The sequence below is a fragment of the Alligator sinensis genome, unplaced genomic scaffold, assembly GCF_000455745.1.
Source record: "Alligator sinensis unplaced genomic scaffold, ASM45574v1 scaffold820_1, whole genome shotgun sequence".
NCBI classification, from domain to species: domain Eukaryota; kingdom Metazoa; phylum Chordata; order Crocodylia; family Alligatoridae; genus Alligator; species Alligator sinensis.
This window is the reverse complement of record NW_005842428.1, coordinates 914,479-934,786: the sequence shown is the minus strand read 5'-3', so window position 1 is coordinate 934,786 and position 20,308 is coordinate 914,479. Positions and strand designations below refer to the sequence as shown.

The 20,308-nt window shown below is 41.4% G+C and overlaps 1 protein-coding gene across 8 annotated transcripts in view; it reads right to left on the bottom strand.

Moving 5' to 3' along the window:
* FNDC3A (fibronectin type III domain containing 3A) overlaps window positions 1-20,308 on the bottom strand; it is a 215,434-nt gene that overhangs the window by 8,722 nt on the left and 186,404 nt on the right. For all 8 annotated transcript variants that reach the window (XM_025211750.1, XM_014522982.2, XM_025211754.1 and 5 more), the window contains 9 exons: window positions 18,420-18,488; window positions 15,812-15,930; window positions 14,088-14,193; window positions 13,793-13,968; window positions 11,998-12,111; window positions 9,248-9,397; window positions 8,879-9,162; window positions 6,520-6,729; window positions 3,848-4,014 (listed from right to left, as the gene is read on the bottom strand). In XM_025211750.1, the coding sequence (XP_025067535.1) occupies window positions 3,848-4,014; window positions 6,520-6,729; window positions 8,879-9,162; window positions 9,248-9,397; window positions 11,998-12,111; window positions 13,793-13,968; window positions 14,088-14,193; window positions 15,812-15,930; window positions 18,420-18,488 (1,395 nt within the window). The remainder of the gene's footprint in view (window positions 1-3,847; window positions 4,015-6,519; window positions 6,730-8,878; window positions 9,163-9,247; window positions 9,398-11,997; window positions 12,112-13,792; window positions 13,969-14,087; window positions 14,194-15,811; window positions 15,931-18,419; window positions 18,489-20,308) is intronic.

Here is a 20,308-nt window from a genome sequence, read left to right as displayed (position 1 = left end):
ACAGGTAGGGACTATTTAGAAAAGCTGGACATATACAAGTCCATGGGGCTGGATGAGATGCACCTGGGGGTGCAGAGGGAGTTGGCTGATGCGACTGCAGAACCAATGGCTATAATCTTTGAAAACTGATGATTGGAAGAAGTCCCAGATGATTGGAAAAGACAAACATAGGGTTCATATTTAAGAAAGGGAAAAGGGAGGATCCAGGGAACTATAGACCAGTCAACCTCACCTCAGTCCCTGGAAAAGTCATGGAGCAGTTCCTCCAGGAATCCATTTCTAAGAAGGCAATTAGGAACAGTCAGCATGGATTCTCCAAGGGCAAGTTATGCCTGAACAACCTAATTGCCCTCTATGATGAGATGACTGGCTCTGTGGATGCAGGGAGACCAATGGATGTGGTATACCTAGATTTTAGCAAGGCTTTTGATATGGGCTTTCACAAAATTCTTGCAGACAAGATAAGGAAGTATGGGCTAGATAAATGGACTGTAAGGTGGACAGAAAACTGACTGGCTCAGAGGGTAGTAATTAATGGCTTTATGTCTAGCTGGCAGCTGGTATGAAGTGGAGTGCCCCAGGGGTCAGTCCTGGGGCTGGTTTTGTTCAATATCTTCATCAATGAGCTGGAAGATGGCACAGAGTGGACCCCCAGCAAGTCTGCAGATGACACCAAGTTGTGGGGAGTAGTATATATGCTAGAGGGTAGGGCTAGGATTCAGAGTGACCTAGACAAATTGGAGAATTTGGTGAAAAGAAACCTCATGAGGTTCAACAAGGACAACTGCACTTAGGATGGAACAATCCCACGTACTGGTACAGCCTAGGGGCTGTCTGGCTAAGCAGCAGCTGTGCAGAAAAAGACCTGGGGGTTACAGTGGACAGTAAGCTGAATATGAATCAGCAGTGTGACCTTGTTGCCAAGAAGGCTAACGGCATATTGGGTTGCATTAGTAGGAGTGTTGCCAACAGGTCCAGGGAAGTGATTATTCCCCCTCTATTCAGCACTGGTGAGGCCACATTTGGAGTACTGCACTCAGTTTTGGGTCCCACACTACAGAAAGGATGTGGACAAATTGGAGAGAGTCTAGTGGAGGGAAACGAAAATGGTTCAGGGACTGGGGCATATGACTTCGGAGGAGAGGCTGAGGGAACTGGTCTTATTTAGTCCACAGAAGAGAAGACTGAGGGGGTATTTAATAGCAGCTAGAATGGAGCTAGACTGTTCTTAGTGGTGGAAGATGACAAAACACATAGGCAATGCATAGGGGGTGCACGCGGGTGCACGTGTACCCCCTGAGATTGGTGGTGCACCTCTAAAAGAAGCGCCTGTGGGCAGTTGCTGCTCGTCACCCCACCTCCTGCCGCTGCCAGCCAGCATCTGTGGGTGGTCACTGATCACCGTGTAGAGCTTTCCCCCCAACCATCGACACACTGCAGCCGCCGGCATAGCTCCCTGCTCACTGCCGCCACGCCCCCGCCGGTGCCTGCGGGTGGTCACTGTGCCCCCCCAGCCTTCAGGGGTACGCGTCATCCATGACAGAACAGATGACATTACCAGGAACAATGGTTGCAGGTTTCAGCAAGGGAAGTTTAGGTTAGGTATTAGAAACAATATTCTCACTAGGAGGGTAGTAAAACACTGAAACATGTTAGCCAGGGAGGTTGTGGACTCTCCATCCTTGGAGGTTTCTAGAAACCGGTTAGACAAAGCCTTGACAGGGGGGATGGTCTTGCTTTGAGAAGGGGGTTGGACTAGATGACCTCCTGAGATCCTTTCCAACCCTATTTTTCTGATTCTATGTCCCAGACTGGCTGGAGAGGGCGCTATGCATGGTTTGCATCCCAATCCAGCCAGAGTGGGAGCCATGTGAAGTGCAGTTCTGGACTGGTTGGGGTGGACACTACAGGTGCTGGATCTGGCAGGCAGGGATGATGGCTGGAATGCTGGCTGGCTTTAATGAGATAATGAATTCTGTTAGCAGCTCAGATAATAAAAACCTTTCATAATTTTTGGATGAATACCAGCTGGCATGGTGTTTTTTGACATTTTGCAGGTATTTTGTTCCAATACAACTTCTATCACCTCAGTCAGAGAACACTATGTCTTTATAAATAGGAAAGAGCAATCTTTTTGTTGCTTAAGACTGATGCAAAGAAATTATTCAGGTTCTCATAAATGTCCTCTTTTTAACAGCACTTTTTAAAGCATTGGTGATTCAGGTGATTCAAGAAGAAGGCAGGGTAGATTTACAACTTATAGGCTAACCAAGGTAAATATATTATACTAGCCAACAAATCATGGGGAGTGGGGAGCAGGCAGGGACGGAGCCCTGGCCTGCCCCACGTGTGGGCCAGCTCCCCCCTTTCCTTCTGCTGCTTGGGGTCTGGGCCTGCTTCCACCTTCCCCACTGCAGTGATGGGGGGAGGGGAGGAGTGGGCCTGGGTCTGATGTGGAGAAGCCGGCATGCCTCGGCGGGGGGCGCCGCGGGCCAGGGGCAACCGGCGGCAGCGCGGGGACAGGAGGGGTAGGGGAGGGAGTGGGGGAGGAGTGGGCCTGGGCCTGAGGGAGGGAGGAGGCCTGCTCCTTCCCTCTTCCTGCCCACTGCCGCAGTGGGCCAGCTTCTGCCAAATAAATTTGTATTTTTTGCTATGCAGAATATATACTTAGTGATGCTTTTATCAAAACAATTTGTAAATATTACTAACATTTATGTTATAGAAATTTACAGAAACCTGAAACAAGTCAAGGACTTACTTTCCCAGGCACAGCACAAACTTAAGTTTGTTTTCTGAGAGGAAACTGAGTTAGTTACAGGAACATATAAGATGACATAGTTCATATTCACAGTGTTAATAAGTGAAAATATGAACAATGAGAGTAATACAGATATTTACATATTTTCTCTTACATGGTCATTTTCATATGTAGCCATACATTGTTTGTATTTGAAAGACAGTAAAGTAGATTTCAGAACATTAAATGTTATATATAGACATATGCACATAGTGGCACACATTTATATGGAGCATCATCAGTGGAAGTTTTCTCCCATGCATTTAAGGAGACCTTACCTAGCCAGGTTACCAGGAGCCTCAAAATGTTAGATTTGCACCACGGAATTTCCTAAAGGAATTTCTAAAGGAATACCACATTATACTACTAAACAAACTTACTTCTAACTTTAACAGAAAATTAAATTTGCACCTTAATAGAATGGTACATGATATGTAATCTTGTGATTTGTATCCAAACCTAAAACATGTAAACTCTGAAAAACGTAATCTTACATTAAATCATAGAGATGTTAATGATACCTTCATTTAAGTTTTTTTAATGCATCTGCTACTAAAATCTCTGGACTCTACTGCGCACTATGTTCAACTGCAAGATAAAGATGATTTGCTGAAATTCCTAGAAGTGAATTTTCATTGAATAATGAACATTCATTCAAATTTTCCACAAAAAAAAATCTGAAAGCTAAATTTGGCGTTGATGCCTAAATTATTTGACAATGTCCTTAAACCAGCCATTGGCAATGTTTTTAGGTTGTGAATCTGAGTGACCCAGTTCATGTCTGAGGCAGATGGGTGGGCACTAGGGCACTAACTATTGTTACTTTGGCACTTGCCATTGCCAACAGTGGCAAGGGGAAAGTGCCAAATGCCACTGAAGCCCCGTGTCTGTGGGCTGGATCTAGCCAACAGGCCATTAGTTACTGACTCCTGCCCTATACTACAAGCTTGTTCATCATGAGACAAGATGAGTGACATTCATTTATTAAGTAAAATAAGAAAAAAAAATCATGACAGTTTAAAAAGAACATGTGAAATCAGAAACCATTACCTTTCAAGGCAGCTGGAACAGATTTGGGAGTAGTGAAGATATATTCTTGAGAAAGAGGACCTTCACCAGCCTCGTTACAAGCCTGAATACAGAATCTGTAGGATGTTGATTCACTGAGTCTTTGTACTTTGTAGGTATGACATGGTCCTCTGTATAAGGATACAAACCTGAAAGTAGAAAAATGTCTGATTTTAAACAGATGAAAGGGTGTGTAAAATCTAAAAAACTCTAAGGTTTGCTTGATCCCAGCAGCTCATAAGACTAGCATGGATAAGGTACACCAGTTTCTGTAGCAACTGGAAACAAGGCATTGTATCTGGCCACTTTTGACTTTGCAGTCAAAAGGATCCATTTACAGCTGGGCTGGTGAGGGCAACCTTTTCCCAATTCTGGAGCAGGATGGAAACTTGCATGCCTGGAACAACAAGAAGATGCATGAACTATTCCTCCACTGCTTCCTGGTTTCCTGTTTTATTTTGACCTCAGCCGTATCAATTTCTTCTATTCATGAAACCTAACAAAAAACTCACAAATATTTCTTTAAAAGTAAAATAATGTTCTGACAGCAATATAGAACGAGAAGTTCAGTTTCTAATGCTAGTTTTTAGGGCTAGGCGAAACTTCGCCAGCCATTTCATTTCAACACTGTTTTGAGTCATTTCGAGGTCGAAACAGCAAAATCAAAACAAAACAAAGGGCTGCGACACAGCCTCAAAACAAAATGAGGCTAGCTGAAACATTTCGAAAGTCAAAATGTTTCGACCGTAGCTCTGGGGAAATGAACTCAGCCCAGCTGGGCTGACTTCCCATCCCTAGCACTAGACGGGCTTCTTTCTATCCCTGGCGCTGGATGGCTGGGCTGACGAACTTAGCCCAGCTGGGCTGACTCTCGTCCCCAGTGAAACGTTGAAACAGCCTTTCTGTTTCGACGGAATGGAATGGAACAGCTGTTTAGAATCGAAATGAAATTCGAAATGGAATGCTGTTCCATCAAACCGTCAAAACTCGAGGCGAAATGGAATGGTGCCATTTCACACCGCCCTACTAGTTTTCTATTGCTCAGGTCTTCGGAATAAAATTTTAAGTAAAAAGTGCTACAGAATGTCTCTTGGCAAGCACAACTCTAAGGTACTTTCTGATAGTGTCATGTACTTGAGAGAGATGGTAACTTTTTCTTGGAGTATGGAAACAGCTTACTGTGAATTACTTGTATTACGTGATGCTTCCCCTCCCTTTCTGCTTCTCAAAAATGCATAGGACTGGATTTCAGCTAACTGCAACTCTGGAATACTTCTCACTAGACCTAAGAAAGGGCCAAGCCTTTATAGTTCCCTCCCACTGCTCTTCCATGTTTTTATGAGGAAGGTGTGACATGTGGCCTAAAGCTCACATTTCGGGGGGAGGGGTGTCACAGTTGCCAAAGCTTAAAGCGGTTTTCTACGTTGTATGTGCTCTATCATGTCACAGTGTTATAGAATCATTGAAAAACAAAACTGGAAGGGACCTCAGGAGGTCATCTAGTCTAACCCTGTGCTCAAGGCAGGATGATTCCTATCTAAATCATTCTATAAAAGTGTTTGTCTAACCTATTCTTAAAACTGCAAGAGCAACCCTCTCACATGACTACCAGGCACAAGGCCCAAAAAACACCAAGAACACTCTACTTTGCCAAACATAAAGCAAGGAGATGAGAACACTGTCAATGCCCTTCCACTTCTGCTTGTTAAAATGCACTTGGGATATCCCAGGAAAAGGACCATGCCCTTAGCCTGTTGAGGCAGGCTGGTCTGAAAGGCCAATCTGTTTGATCTTTACTTTTGAGGGCTCGAGGATGCAGCAGTGGTTTCTCTCTTTTAGCGACTGTAGAACAGTATCATCACCCAACCATTCATAGTTTCATAGTTGCTAGGGGCTGGAAGGGACCTTACAGATCACCAGGTCCAGCCCTCCTATTCATGTCTTTTGGAGTTGGGGTGAAGGAGGGAGGAGGTTGAATATGACTTATTCTTTGGTGGTACTGAGGACAAATACCCTGCTGCGTGGATTCCCATTTCTATTTATTCTTATTTTGGGGCTACTTCTACTTAGTAGAGCCCTAATTATGTGGCAAGCTACAGATATACTGCTTGTTGACTCATATTAAAGGAGCACATTGGTATGGTATTATTTTGTGTTTTGTTATTTAATAAGAGGAGTATTTTGCTAATCCCTATTTGTGTTTTGTTCCAAGGGAAGAGAGGGAGAAAACGTCTGCTAGTTTACAGAATATTTTTTACTAGAAGTTTAAAATTAAATTCTATTAATCTTTTCCCACGTAAAAACAGTAGGAACTAACGGAGAATTCACTCCTCATCCTAAACAAAGCACATCAAGCTAACAGAACCAGATCGGATTTAATACTTAAGAAGACTAAAATATTGTTTTTAAATGTCAGGAAACAGAAGAGCATGCTGGGATAAGCCACTTCATACCAACATCAAGCTACATAAAATAGTTCACATCTTTATTCTCTTATACTTTCCAGTGCTAAACATCAGACTCTTTCCTCTTTCTTCCTAGAATACTTCTTACATTTGTTCTAGTCAAATGTACTGAATCTTCTTTCACTTGGCATCGCCTTACCGGAAAGATGACACAGAGCACATGAGACAAGAAACAAAGATAGTGTTCACCTTCCATTCTTATCCTCCATCTGAAGGTGGTACTGAACGGGGTCAGTCAATGCTTTTGCAGTTCCCTCTCCCCATTTCAGTCTGAGAGTCTGAGAACTGAACGCAACACATTCCAGGCGAGGTGGATGAGGAGGAAGTGGCTTTGTTTTCAGTTTTATTGTGTGGCTGAAAGGACCTGCTCCAAGACTATTTAGTGCTTGAATTCGTATTCTAATAATCAAAAAGAAAAACAAATGAATAAACATGGATACAGATTTAAAAGAAAAACTGGTTCATTTCCAGAATTCATATTCAAGAGAACTGAAGTAGAGAACCATATCACTGAATGGTTGCTTTATATGATACAGGTGTCCTTCAACATTAGGATATGTCAGTCATAACAGGCATTCTGAATACTAACTCATCCTACGCTACTTTAAATAGATTAAACACACAGGAATCAGGATGAAGAATCAAAGTGCCATGTCTAGAATATCAAACAGTCCTAAATTCAGCCAAAAAGCTGAAAGTCACAAAATTGTCTGATCCCCTTTTAGTGACTGTAAGTTACATTATGATGGTAAATGATGCAGTAAATTAGAGATAAACATTCAGCTTTCTATGATGAAAATGATCCAAGTCAGCACTGTCCCTAGAGTTGCAGGAAATCCACAGAGGAAAATGGTATGTGGGGCAAAGAGGACATCTGGGTAGCCACCAGTTTCTCTCTTGCAGGGAGACTGCCATGGAGCTAGTGTTACTGGTGGCAGAACATGAGTCTTCCCCAAATATAAACTGTCCACCTGGGAAGTGTGAAAAAAAAAGTCTGAGGAAAGGTAGCTGGGGGCTGTGTAGGTTCTTGTAATCATGATATGGACCTGTAATAACCTGATTTTTCTGCAGACATCTCAGTGACAACCTTTTAAATCCCTGCAGCAAGTTTACAGTTTACAGGCTTGTGGATTAGTGTAATAGACCAGATTTTTTTTTAAATTAAAGAAAAAATTGGATTGAGGCTGAAAGAGAACAAGTTAGTTATGCAGTTATAGGCTTTTCAGACTTCAAAGGCAGCTTTGGTTAGATTAATAGTCTATGACTAAGTCACCTTGTTTTCCATAAAAATGTCACCAACTAGTGTCCGTATGGTTTGTTTTATATTAAAGGCTGGGCAATTGCAAAAACGTAACCCAAGCTCTGAACAATGAAAGGCCATGATTTCAAAATGGTGGAATCCTTTGTGTGTGTAGGATTTTGTACACCCTTTATATTACAGTAAAACCATTTATTTTTCAGTATGTTCATTTATTAGCTCATTATGACATTAAGACTATATTTTGAGTTTATTTTTACAAGGATCTGGCAGAGTGTATAAAATTTATTACCTAAAAGAAACTTTGTGGGACAAAATACAAAAATACCTCTGGGTGTAAGCATCTTATTTTCTAGTACTTTTTGTAGCTTGCTCAAGCAAGGTAGGCAGTAGTTCTTTCAACTGCTGATATCACAATTTAATAATTACAAACAAAACAGAAGTGGTTTATTTCTACAGACAGCATTTTTTAAAAAGGATTAAAATTTGATCTAGCTGTCTATAATACAGACATCATATAGATGAAATCTTAGCTACACTGAAATATTAATGATAGCTTTGCATAAAATTTCAGCAGGACAAGATTTCAAAGTACCCATATTTGTAACATGAACACAGGCTGCCTGAAATGACATAGTACAGTCCTTTGCTTATATTTTATACAGAAGTTATAAAGTTATGGAATATAACCAAAAAAGTGGATCTTTACTGTAATCCAAAGTTTTGTAAAGTCAACCCCAAATCTTAAATTATGGCCTCTCTACCTAACTGGATTACTACCAAAAATAATGACTGCAGAAATGGCATCATGCTATATAACAACCTATGACCAGGTCAGACATGGAGACTAATGACAGAGGACCAAACCCCACAGTCTATAGTCCTCTCCTGGACAGATTTTATATTGACAGATATGAGGGGTCTGTCTCTCTTCAATATTTTAGCAGAATTTTGGCCATAACAATAAAGTCTTAATGAATTTGAATTTTCAATCAGAACTTAGTTAACAAATATGAAGCTGATGTACGTCCCAAAACAAAACCTGTTTCTCTTCTCTAGAACTGCATTGACTCTGTCATACTAACAGAATGAAAAGTTTATTCACATAAGAAAATTAAATAAATAGCCACTCGGCCAATATTTATGAAAGGCATGCAATATGGTCTTTTTTCTGACCATAGCTACATACTAGTCCTTTGACAGTGTTTGTAAGCAGTGTAATGACAAATGGAATAGGCTATTTTCCTTCTATATACAACAGTAAGGAAGCCACAGCTCTGCACTGCATACCTGTAAGTTGTATCTGGCTGCAAATTATCTATAAAATAGCTCAAAACCTTCCCAACAGTTATTGGTTGCTTATCTCCAAAGTCTATGCTGTAGCCAAGGATTTCAGAACCATGGTCACAGGGCTTTTCCCAGCTGAGAGCAAGGCATGTGGAAGGTGAATAATGCAGATTCTCCACTTCATCTTCATTTATTCCCCGAAGACAAGTCACAATTGCAGGTACAGAGGCTGGAGTCATACATGCAACTACTTCACTGAAAGCGCCTGCGCCTGCAACATTCACAGCCTGCCAGTGCAAAGTAAAATAAACTTTCATGAACACAATGAAATCTGGCAACAGCAGGGTACTAACAATAATTCTACTACTTTACCTGAACCCGGCAGTAGTATATAGTAGCAGGAAAAAGTCCTTTCATTTCATAACTCAGTCCAGGCCCACAGTAACAGATCTGCATGCATCCTTCAACACCACCCCACTCCAACCGATATTCTGTGACGTCAGCTCCATTACTAGCTGGGACCTTTAACATTAATAAAAATAGTTAGGAGTTAAATGCACTGCCTAAAAACCAGACCAAGCTCTCACCAACTCTCCAGATGCTTTGTATAGAAATGTGGTATAATGAAAATAGCATTTTAAACCATAAAAGTAAGCCAGGCAGCTGTAGAAACTTCATTTCATAGGAAAGTCACCCTCTGGTTTCACTGATCTCCAGTTTCTTGCCATGTGAACAAATCATGCTGCATTACATTACTGGTCTTGAAGACGCATGCTATGGGCATTTCTCCCCGGCTTCATGTCACTCTTGAAACTGCTCCTAAAAAATAAGCCCTGTGCATTTGCTTCTGTTTCACATGCTCCAAACTTGGAACTTAAACACAGAGGATGCGCCTGGGATGCCCCCTGTCGCTACTCAGAAGATTAATCTCTGGTGTGCTTGAGAGGAAAAGTTAGGACTCTTCTCAGATCATCCTTACTGTCTCCAGTCAGGTTTAGTGTGTCTAGACTGGGAGCAAGGTGAAAGGACTTATTTTTCAGTACTGGTCTCTAGAACAGTGTAGAGTCAGTGTAGACATGCCCTAAGTGACGTAAGGCATGTAAGTGTAGTCCTATTCTGCCCCACTAGAGTCTCTGAAAAACTGCAAGTGCCATCATCTTAGTGATAAAACTAAGCTATGGAAAACAAGGAGACTCCTCCCATCTTTTGCATTAATGATCTTTCACAGTGTAAAACAGGTGAAATAGGATTACACTCTGATGTCTAATAAGTAGAACAGGATCTTGCTGTAATTTCTATAATGATTATCAAATGTTTAAGTGCACTGCAACGTAAATTCTCAGAAATGACAGGATTAGTATCTTCATTAATAACCTGGAAGGAAGAATTGAACGTATACAGTTAGCAAGTTTGTAGATAAGAAACTTGCTGAGGAAGCATATAGTTTGGAGGACAGGATTAGGATTCAAAATTATGTTGATAAATTGGAGAAATTATTTGAAATTAAACAGATGAAATTCAATAAGGAACAGTGCAACATAATTAGTTTAAGATGGAACAATCAAATACACAAATGCAAATTGCGGAACAACTGGCTTGGCTGTGGTACTGTAAAAAAAAGGAGTGGGAGTTATTGTGCAAGCTGAAATAGGGGAACAGTGTGATACTGTTGCAAAAAATACCTATACAATAGTGCAAGTGACTTGAAGTGATTTTTCCACTCTAGTCATTATTGGTGAGATGTCCCCTGGAGTAGTGTCCAATGTTTTGGGCCTCACACTTCCAGAGAGATATGGGCAAATTATAAAGAGTCTAAAAAAATGAATATAGGTCTAAGAATTGTGACTTCCAAGGAATTGTAAGAACTGGAATTATTTAGTCTGGAGTAGAGAAGGGATGCAGGTGGAGAATTGGATTGGAATCTTTGAATACATGAAGGGTGGTTATAAAGAAGTTGATAATAAACTATTCTCTGTGATTCTGACTGAGGTCCCTTCCAGCCTTATTTTCCCCAGGATTCTATGGAAATCGAATTCTGCATTTTACTTGCTCTTAGTATTTTAAGATACTACATCAGACGGAGAGTGTGTTATAAGGAATCATAGCTCCAGAGCAGGTTTTATAAAAATATGACTCATTGATTGAGAAATAGGCTATATACAAAATACATGTAAATGAATATAAACAGCATTTAACAGGATAGCATTTGATGTCCCTGAGCCATGACGGGCAGAAATCTTTCTTTCAAATAATTTACAATGAACTGTTAGACACTGGAGTATGCAGGATATGATGGAAACAGGTCACTATGAGCAAGTCTGAGCTCCTGCAATCTTCAAGCATACTTGGGTTCTACACTATCAATATTTTGCTTAAGTTTTATAACCAGCTGACTCTGTTGTCATGGGCTCATCTTTAAAAACAAAGGATCAAGAGGACCTTGTGTGTACACATCTAAGTATCTATGTGCACCTAGTTATAACTATGGCAGGCAAGGTTCTTTGGGTAGATGTGATATCTTTTATTAGACCAGCTGAGTAGTTGGAAAAAAGTTCTCTGCAAGCTTTCAGGTGCAATCACCTTTCTTCAGGCATAGGAAGTCTCTGCTGTTCTGGGACTCCAAGGATATCACATCTACCCAAAAAACCTTGCCTGCCTATGTTCTTAGACCACCACGGCTACAACCAAAAACCCTAACTACTGCATAAGTTAGGGTTGACTAAGATCCAGCCTCTGTGGCTCCTCACAGGTCCAGAAATTTGGTGGTAGGAGAAGCAACAGCAATGGTTCATCCTGCTGCCATACTTCTGGACCTGTGGACAGCCCCACGTGCTGGACTGGGCCTGTGGACCAGCCCCATGCCAATCATCTGGCTCACAGGGCCAGATGAGTGGGGCATCACTTGCAGAAGAAAATGGTGAATGATGCTTTGAGGACATATGTGAAACTGTATGTTTGCTTTTTAATGGAAAGTTATTAAGTAGGTCAGGCAGATCGATGTTTTTCTAGTAAGTACTTAAGTACAGTGTAAGTGTTTTTTAAAGGCTGACATACAAAGGTAAAAGGCAACAATACCAAGACATTACATATCTACTATGCAGTGTATAACAAAATAGTCCTACCTCCCAAGACACATGTGCACATGTTGCAGATCTGCATGTAACTTGAGGGGGTTTGCATGGATCTGGTGGCCCAGGGGCTGTAGTAATTTCACATTTTTCTGAAAAAGGTCCGAACTATTTAAAAAAAATGACATTGTTACTATAAGATTTGAATTTAAAGTCTTGTCTATAGTAGCCGTACACAGAATTTGAAGATCCAGCAGCTAATGCTGGGTGATTGTAGCTTATAAGAGAACTTGTCATGGCTTCAGGAATTATTTCAGCATCTGAGTGTTCTTCAGAATTACCAAAATACTCCTCTTTGATTGTAGATGCTGTCGGACTAAACCTGATCTTTCACATGCTATAATTTGTAAGAGGACAGTCTTCTTTAAGTCATGCTAACCAAGTTATAGGACATCTAACGTGTATCAGAGAATGCTGTACAACTGTGTTAATTTAATCTATAAGAAACAGAAGACTCTGAATAAGCTACAGCTGAACTCCACAACAATTCAACCTCACTAACTCTGCTAACCCTGCCAATTAGTACCTCTCATGACACTGACACTGATCTTTGCAACGTGGACTCCTCTATACCTTTAATGAACTGAGGATATCCATCCATTTTATCTTAAAACTAGAGTTCGGGATATTTAATAAAAACTAAGCTTCTTGTAGAGAATTGGTTAATTTTAAAGCAGTTAATTTAATCCTCAAATATAAGCATCAAGAGAATGTACCTTTATACCTAGAAAAGTATGTATTCATAGATATGAAACAAAAATGCAGAAAATGCTAGAAAGCACTATTTTCTGTACTCCAAAAGCTCTATAGGTGTGTAACATTCACAAGACAAAACAAGCAGTTTGCAAACTGAAGCATATAAAATCATTTACCTACTTTTTCACAGGGGTTTTATGAAAACTTATTGAAGTCTGTGCAGTGCTTTAGAAAAAGTGTTAAAAAGGACTAAACATCATTATCAACATCAGCATATAGATTTAAGCTGCTCTTTTCACTTTCTTTCATCTAAATGAGACAGGCTTACAACAAATTGGTGTTAAACTGTTGATTGCAATGTAACAATAAGCCAACTAAAACAATTAAAACTATAATTAAGAGTGCAGACAGAAGTGACAATTTTCACTCGATCTGGCCCCTGAAAGTGCTCTACAGCCATGGCCAAAAAGAAATGCATGGCTGCAAAGAGCTTTAAAAGAACCTGATCCCGCAACAATCTGAACCTTCATTGAAGACGTTTCAAAACAGAGCAGCTTCAGTATCTTGTGTCTGCACAACCTCTCAGCCTTGAAGCTGTTTTCAGCATGGGAGTGGGGAAGGGGAATGGAGGGAATTCAGTCTAGGATTTTTTCAGCCAGTGCTGGAGGGTCAGGCAGGTTGGGGGACTCCAATCCACCCACCCTGCCCTCCAGTGCCAGCTGGCAAACCCCTAGAATAAGCTCCCTCTGCTCCTTTTCTCCCCTTCCATTCTGAAAACTGCCTGGCTGGGAGGGAGCAGGGGCTGTTCCTAAGGAAAAGTGGCTGCGGGCTCGCTGTCAGCAGCTGGATTCCCCTCCCTCCTAGAACCAACAGTGAACTTCTGTTTGGTCCAAGGGATCGGTGTAACTCAGAACATTTCCTGCAAAGCATTCTCAGTTACAGTGGGGAGCTGCACTTCTGTCTGCACCCTAAATTGTTTAATTAAGATCATATTAAGAAAACACGCTATAAAATTTAAACCAGCTCCTTTGAAAAAGAAACAGGCATAATAATGACTGCATGCTATTCAACTGATTTCACACTACCTCCTTACCCCAGCTTTGTTAGCTGCTCGCAATCTAAAGCTGTAGGTCTTCCCAGGAAGAAGGCTGCTAATGGTGCATTCGACATCAGAGCCCTGGTAAACCTCTCTATGTTCATCTGTTTCTACTGGAGACATTTCCAGACCATAACAGGTAACAGGTGATCCGCCATCTATCTGAGGTGGTCCTGAAAAAAAACAACCCCAAAACAACCCCCACAAACAAAAATTTAAAAAAATTATATAAGGTTAAAAAAAATCAATCTGCATATTTTAATCTCATAAATGATAGTCATAAAATAATTACCCCATCGCAGCTGAATTTCCCTTGCTTTTGGTCTGCCCTGTAATCTGGGAGGCTGGCATGTACCAGGAGCAACTGCTGGTGTCTGTACAAATAAAGAATCAGAAGCCTGCAGGAAAGAAAGAAACTCTCAACAAAAAACTTAAGGTAAAAATGTAGCTATATATATTAACTCACAAAGAAAACAAGAGCACTTTGCATCAGACTGAGAGGATCAACCATTTTTTATATACCAGCTAAAGTATGTAACTATTGTCTAAATGGCTGGGTAACATACTCTATTTATATTCACAGAAGACTTCATAAAAAAGTGAATGATAACTACACTGAGACATTAATCACATTTCTCAGTGGACACTGAGAAATTAATCTTGGTCTGTTCTGGTCTGTACTGAGTGTTTATGAAGATATAACTCTGGGTATGGTTTTAGTTCTTGTTTTTTACTGGTACAACCTTTGTGTAGATGGCACACATTTGCTTTCCATCAATATTATTTGAACCCCCTTCCAGACAGGAATAAGTCATACCTGCATAAGCATTTATACAACCCTGCACATGGGTCATGCAACTTTTGTGTACGGACAAAACTTCACTGAGTGAAGGTAGGTAAAAATGGCAACCAAAAAGGAAAAATGCCATTTAAAAAAAGGAAAAGTTGAATTTGTCATTTCTGTATTACTTTGTAGAATGTAACATGCAACAAAAATCCCTCCCCCCAGTTTGGGGCTGAGTGCAAGGATGCTGAGCATAACCACAAGGCAGCAGAGAGTGCCACTTCATGAAGGCTCCTTGTATATGCTGAAGTGAAAACAGCCTAGAGACCTGGCTGTTCTGCAGATCCTTCAAGATGTACTGCTGCATTAAAAGCAGACATATTCCTCTGTGGCTTGAAGAAACATTCATGCCCTGTCCTACTCTCATATATACTCAATGCACTGCCCAAACATTTAGACTCAGTGTTAGATGGATGATCTGGCTTTAGGAGAAACCAGTATTTATGTTACTGTGTTGAAGTAAGCAGGCATAACAAAGAAAGATTTGTTATTATTGATCCATCATTGCAGAAAAGGTATTAGGATGATATTTTAATATTTTTTTCTCTTTAAAAAATTGAAGAAACTAAAACTTTGTGCAGAATTTTCTTGAAGCCCCAATTATAGCTATTATGTTACATATTTCATAGATTTCATAGACATCAGGGCTGGAAGGGACCTCGGAAGATCATCGAGTCCAGCCCCCTGCCCAAAGGGCAGGAAGTCAGCTGGGGTCATAGGATCCCAGCAAAATAAGCATCCAGTTTCATCTTGAAAGTGTTCAATGAAGGCGCTTGAACCACCTCCGGTGGCAGGCTGTTCCAGACCTTGGGGGCTCGGACAGTAAAGAAGTTCTTCCTTATGTCCAGCCTGAAACGATCTTGAAGTAGTTTGTGACCATTGGACCTCGTCATCCCTTGGGGCGCTCTGGTGAACAAACGTTCCCCCAGATGCTGGTGGTCACCCCTGATAAACTTGTAGGTGGCCATCAGATCACCCCTGAGCCTGCGCTTTTTCAGGCTAAAGAGCCCCAGGGCTCTCAGCCTGTCATCGTAGTCTCAGCCTGTCATCGTATTGTTGCATGACTATTCTGAAACAATATTTCATATTAACAGCTTAACAATAAGACTTCCTTAAAGTATAAAGGTTTTATCCAAGTTTACATTTACATAAAAAGCATTAGATAATATTACCGCACTCTGTCCTCCTTCCCCAATACAGTATACATGTAAGCGGTACGAGCAGCCTGGGTTTAGTCGATCACATAAATGTTCCCTTGTAGCTCCACTATATATTATGTCCCATTTGTTTCCTGAAAGGTTAAAAATTGGTGCAATGAACCAAGGTGTAGTTCTCAATCGTTCAGTATCAGACACGATAGGTATCCTAGCTTCACTAAACAATTGTGCATGCATTTATCAGAAAAATTCAAAGCTAGCTTTGAGTTTCCTGGAAATGATCTAATTATCTCATGAAGATAGTTTCCTATACAAATTTGTGTAGATTTGTTGAAGTGAAATTTCTCTGTTACTTGGCATTACCATTAACTAAAAGGTACAATTAGCTTTTAATAAAGCAGTTTAAAATGTGCTCACTGGCTCAGTAATAACATTATAACTAAATAAATTGAAAAAAAAAAAAAGAGCCCATGAAAAGATACCTTAATTATATCATATATATTCATTTTATACAGCATGGCTACACTTTATAGGATTAAAGTTTGAAAAAGTTAGCCTGATGCCTCAACACTAAAATAAAGCCAGAAGCACCTGAGACAACAGACTCTAGCTTTCAATCGACATAGAAGTCTAGAACTTAGTGGGCTGGGCATGAGCCACAAATACCCTGTCACTTGGTTTATCTAGCCAGACTCCATAAAAGATTCTAATTCTGCAGAACTAAAGCTTTAATTAAAAAATCCCAGTAACTTCTGGTTCTAATGTATGCAAAGAAAGCACTCATTCAAGTTGAATATAGCATGATCTAGATCAGGGATGGGCAAAACATGGCCCATGGGCTGGATCTAGCCTGCCAACTGACTGGATCCAGCTTGTGGTGGGGGAGGGGGCAGGGGAATCCACCAGTTGATTGGATATGGCTCACGGCTGCCCACGCAGCGCTCCGCATGGGGCTGAGCCCCACCAGAGGCAGCCTGTACTGTGCTCCAGCCTGTGGCTGCTAGCTTGGCCCTGGCCAGCACAGACAGCTTATCAGTGGGGCTGCTCCTCAGGTCCCCTCATCTCCAGCGGTGGCTCCTCCTCCTGTTCCTGTTATGCGGCTCTGGGCCAGGAGCAAGCTTCAGCCAGGCAGCTGTGGCTTGAGGTCCTGGCTGCCTTCCACCCATTCTACCCGCCCGGTGTGGGTGGCTGAGCGGGTAGAAGGCAGCTGGGAGCTTCAGCTGCATGGCTCCTGCTGCAGTGTGCAGAGCTCTGGCTCCAGCTCCCAGCTACCTTCCATCCACTTGGCTGCCTGCGCTGAGCAGGTGGAGTGGGTGGAAAGCAGTCAGGACCTGGAGCTAAAGCCCCATGCACTGGGGCAGGACCTGCTTGGCTGAAGATTCCTCCTGGCCTGGAGCAGAGCAGCAGGAGCAGGAGGAGCTGCTGTAATTCTGCCAGTAAGCGGTGTGTGCTGGCTTTGGCTGGGCCAGCGGGTGTGGGCTGCCCTGGGCAGGGCTCAGCCCCATGTGGAGTGCTGCAGGGGCAGCCACAGACCACACTGTCCGGACAAACTATACTGTACATGCCCCCTCCTCCCTCATCTCAGACCCAGCTGGCTTCTGGGTCCTAGCATCCAGACAGTCCCCCCACGCACACTCCCCTCACAGGGCAGGGGCTGCCCTGCGACCCTGCCTCGTGATCCTGGCCTCCCCTGCCCATTTCGCTTCTGAACGTTGCCCCCCCCATTGCATGTGGAAATGGTGCATAGAGTTGGGTGCTGCTGCAACTGCGGGGCTGGAGCTTAGAGCTTGCCAGAGCCCAGCCAGGTCTGGGGGCACTATGGGGCTGGCCATGGTCTGGGGGTGCTATGGGAATGCCTCCTCAAGGACTGGGCAGGGGAGGTATGGGGTCCAGCTGTGGCCATCTGCCCAGACAGGCTCAGTGCTGGTAGGGTGCCTTGGACCGCTGTTCCTGGAGGCTGGGGAAAATAGAAAAGATATAGTTCCAGTCTCTGGGTGCCCCACTAAGCAGCTGAGGGTGAGAGAGCCCACAGAAGGGGGGGGGCGGGGAGGGGAAACGACAACTGCATCCTGGGATACCAGATGATTTCAATTTGAGCAGCACATCTGTGGAGTGGTCACATGTTACTGGAAAAGGAACTGAATTGTGCAGATCAGTGATAACCCTGCCCTGGAGTGGCATAACTCTGAGCTGCATAATGAGTGCTTTAAGACACTTAAAGGTGTTAACATGCAGATGTTCTAGGGGCTAAGAACTCCAAAAGCTGTCCAAAATTAATGTGTAACAAGGCTCTTAATTTCTGAAGTAAGATCCTGCCTGAGTTTAAACTAACACAGATAACCACATCTGTACCAGTGGGATACAATATAAAACTCACTAATGGCAACTTCTTTCCATGGTCAGAAAAAGAACAAATTTTGGTATGAAAAGGTCATCATTTATATTATAGCAGTTGTCAATGGTGCAAATCAAGACTGAGCATCTGTTATGCCTACTATACTTACACACATAAAAATGATCCTGGTCTCAATGAACTTAATACTTAAAGCATTTAAAATATCAGAGATACAACTGGATGCCAAAATTCTATGAACAATTAAAAGGCTCCTACATTATTTCTTACCATTTAAGCCTTCAGACATTTCCACAACATATTTAGTTATTGCTGCCCCTCCACTGTCTTTTGGTGGATCTACCAAAAATAAACAAAAAAGGTCAGGAAAAAGTCCACGCTACTTTGGACAGTATTCTACTTAAATGATATAGATTGAAAACTTTGTGGAAATATTTTGAGGGAGATTTGCAAAGACACAAAGGGTATTTAATACCTGACCCCCACTGGCTTGAATTGGAAACTGGGGGCACCTATACATGTGATGGAGATCTGCTCCGACGTGTGCTAAGTAGCATGTGTTGGAGCAGACTCAATTAATCAAGTGTTGGAGCAGACTCGATTAATTGAGTCTACTGTGAGTCTGCTGAAGTGTGCAAATTAGCATGCTCCAGCAGCCTCTGCATCACGTGTATTCAGCATCCCCACATTTCAGAAAGGCAGCAGGGGCACTTTAACTAAAGCTTGTTGAACGAGACTATGTGTCTCCTTAACCAACTTCAACACAGAGCCTAATGCAGGGTTCTGGCAACAGTGAGGATCCTCAAAAATTTAGCTGTATGGCATGATTAGTCTCCCTCTGAAAGAACAGCACAATACTTTAATGGAAAATGATAATTTCATAGAAGAAACCATGATACAATAACTTGCACTACAGACTGAAGGAGCTTTTATTTAATCTCTTAAAAAATATAATGCTAGCACTAGAGATTGAAGTTGAGTGTAAAGGTATAGTATGTGGAAAAATGGCGCTTTCTCAAATTATTACTAAATCCTTAATTATGGGAGTGAGAAATTAAAATTTTGTGAAAAACAACTACCCATCTTCAAATGATACAAAGGAGATCTGATACTCGACATATAGAAGGTCATGCTGTCACACTGTAATTGTATGAAAGGTGAAACAAATTTTTTCCAAAGGGAAAAAAGTAATGATTCCAATAATAAACACTTGCATTAAAAGACCCTGGTATCTTTTGTATCATCAAAGTAACAAAGATTTAAAAAAGGTTAATTTTATAAAAATTTAAAAATACGTCTTGATTCCATAATTTGCTACAATAAATTAAATACTTTTATGACCATTTACAATTCTAAAGCAGTGATTAGCAGGCCAAGTTCTTGGGCCCTTATCCAGCAAAGCATTTAAATATATTCTTATGTCTACCTTTAGTTCACTTGGCATGTGTTTAACTTAAAAATTAAGCCAGTGCTTGAGTGTTTTTTACTGGGACTGGCTTAAGCAGTTACTTTCTCTTGCTGAATACTGTACCACCCATCTTCTGTCCTGTTTTGCTGTCTGATCATACTACTACATTTACTGAGTGTTTTGCAAATGTAAACTGACAATACAATAAAGGCAGATAATTTTAATACCCTGAAAGGGTCTTTAGTATTTAATGCAATATAACGCACTTTGCCTTGAAGGGTTCCACAGATTTTTATGCTCAAATACAGGAATACATTGAACTCCTACCTGCATACAGCTATCAATCAGTAAGACAGAAAACAGTGAACATAACCACCATACAATATTAAGGGAAGGGGAGACTTTAGCCAGGATACCAGAGCAAAGCCCTATACTTTCCAAGTCTATATAGCACTTTTTGCAACAGTCACAAATGAGCAGTCTCTCTTTTCATAAGACTTTGATTTTATGGCTTCATTTGGAAGACCTCCACTAAACTACACAGACCTCAGTTATATGGGACTACACTAGAATAGTGTGATAGTTTCATTCAAGGCCTAAAAGGATCCTTTTTTCACTTGGTTTCACTATGAACTAAACTCAGCCTTGAGTCATCCACAGAATTGTGGATCTGGGCCTTGAATTTAACAAATTAGTTAAGTTTACAGTTTTATACTAAAATTATACAAAACTCATGATTTCCAGTATTTTC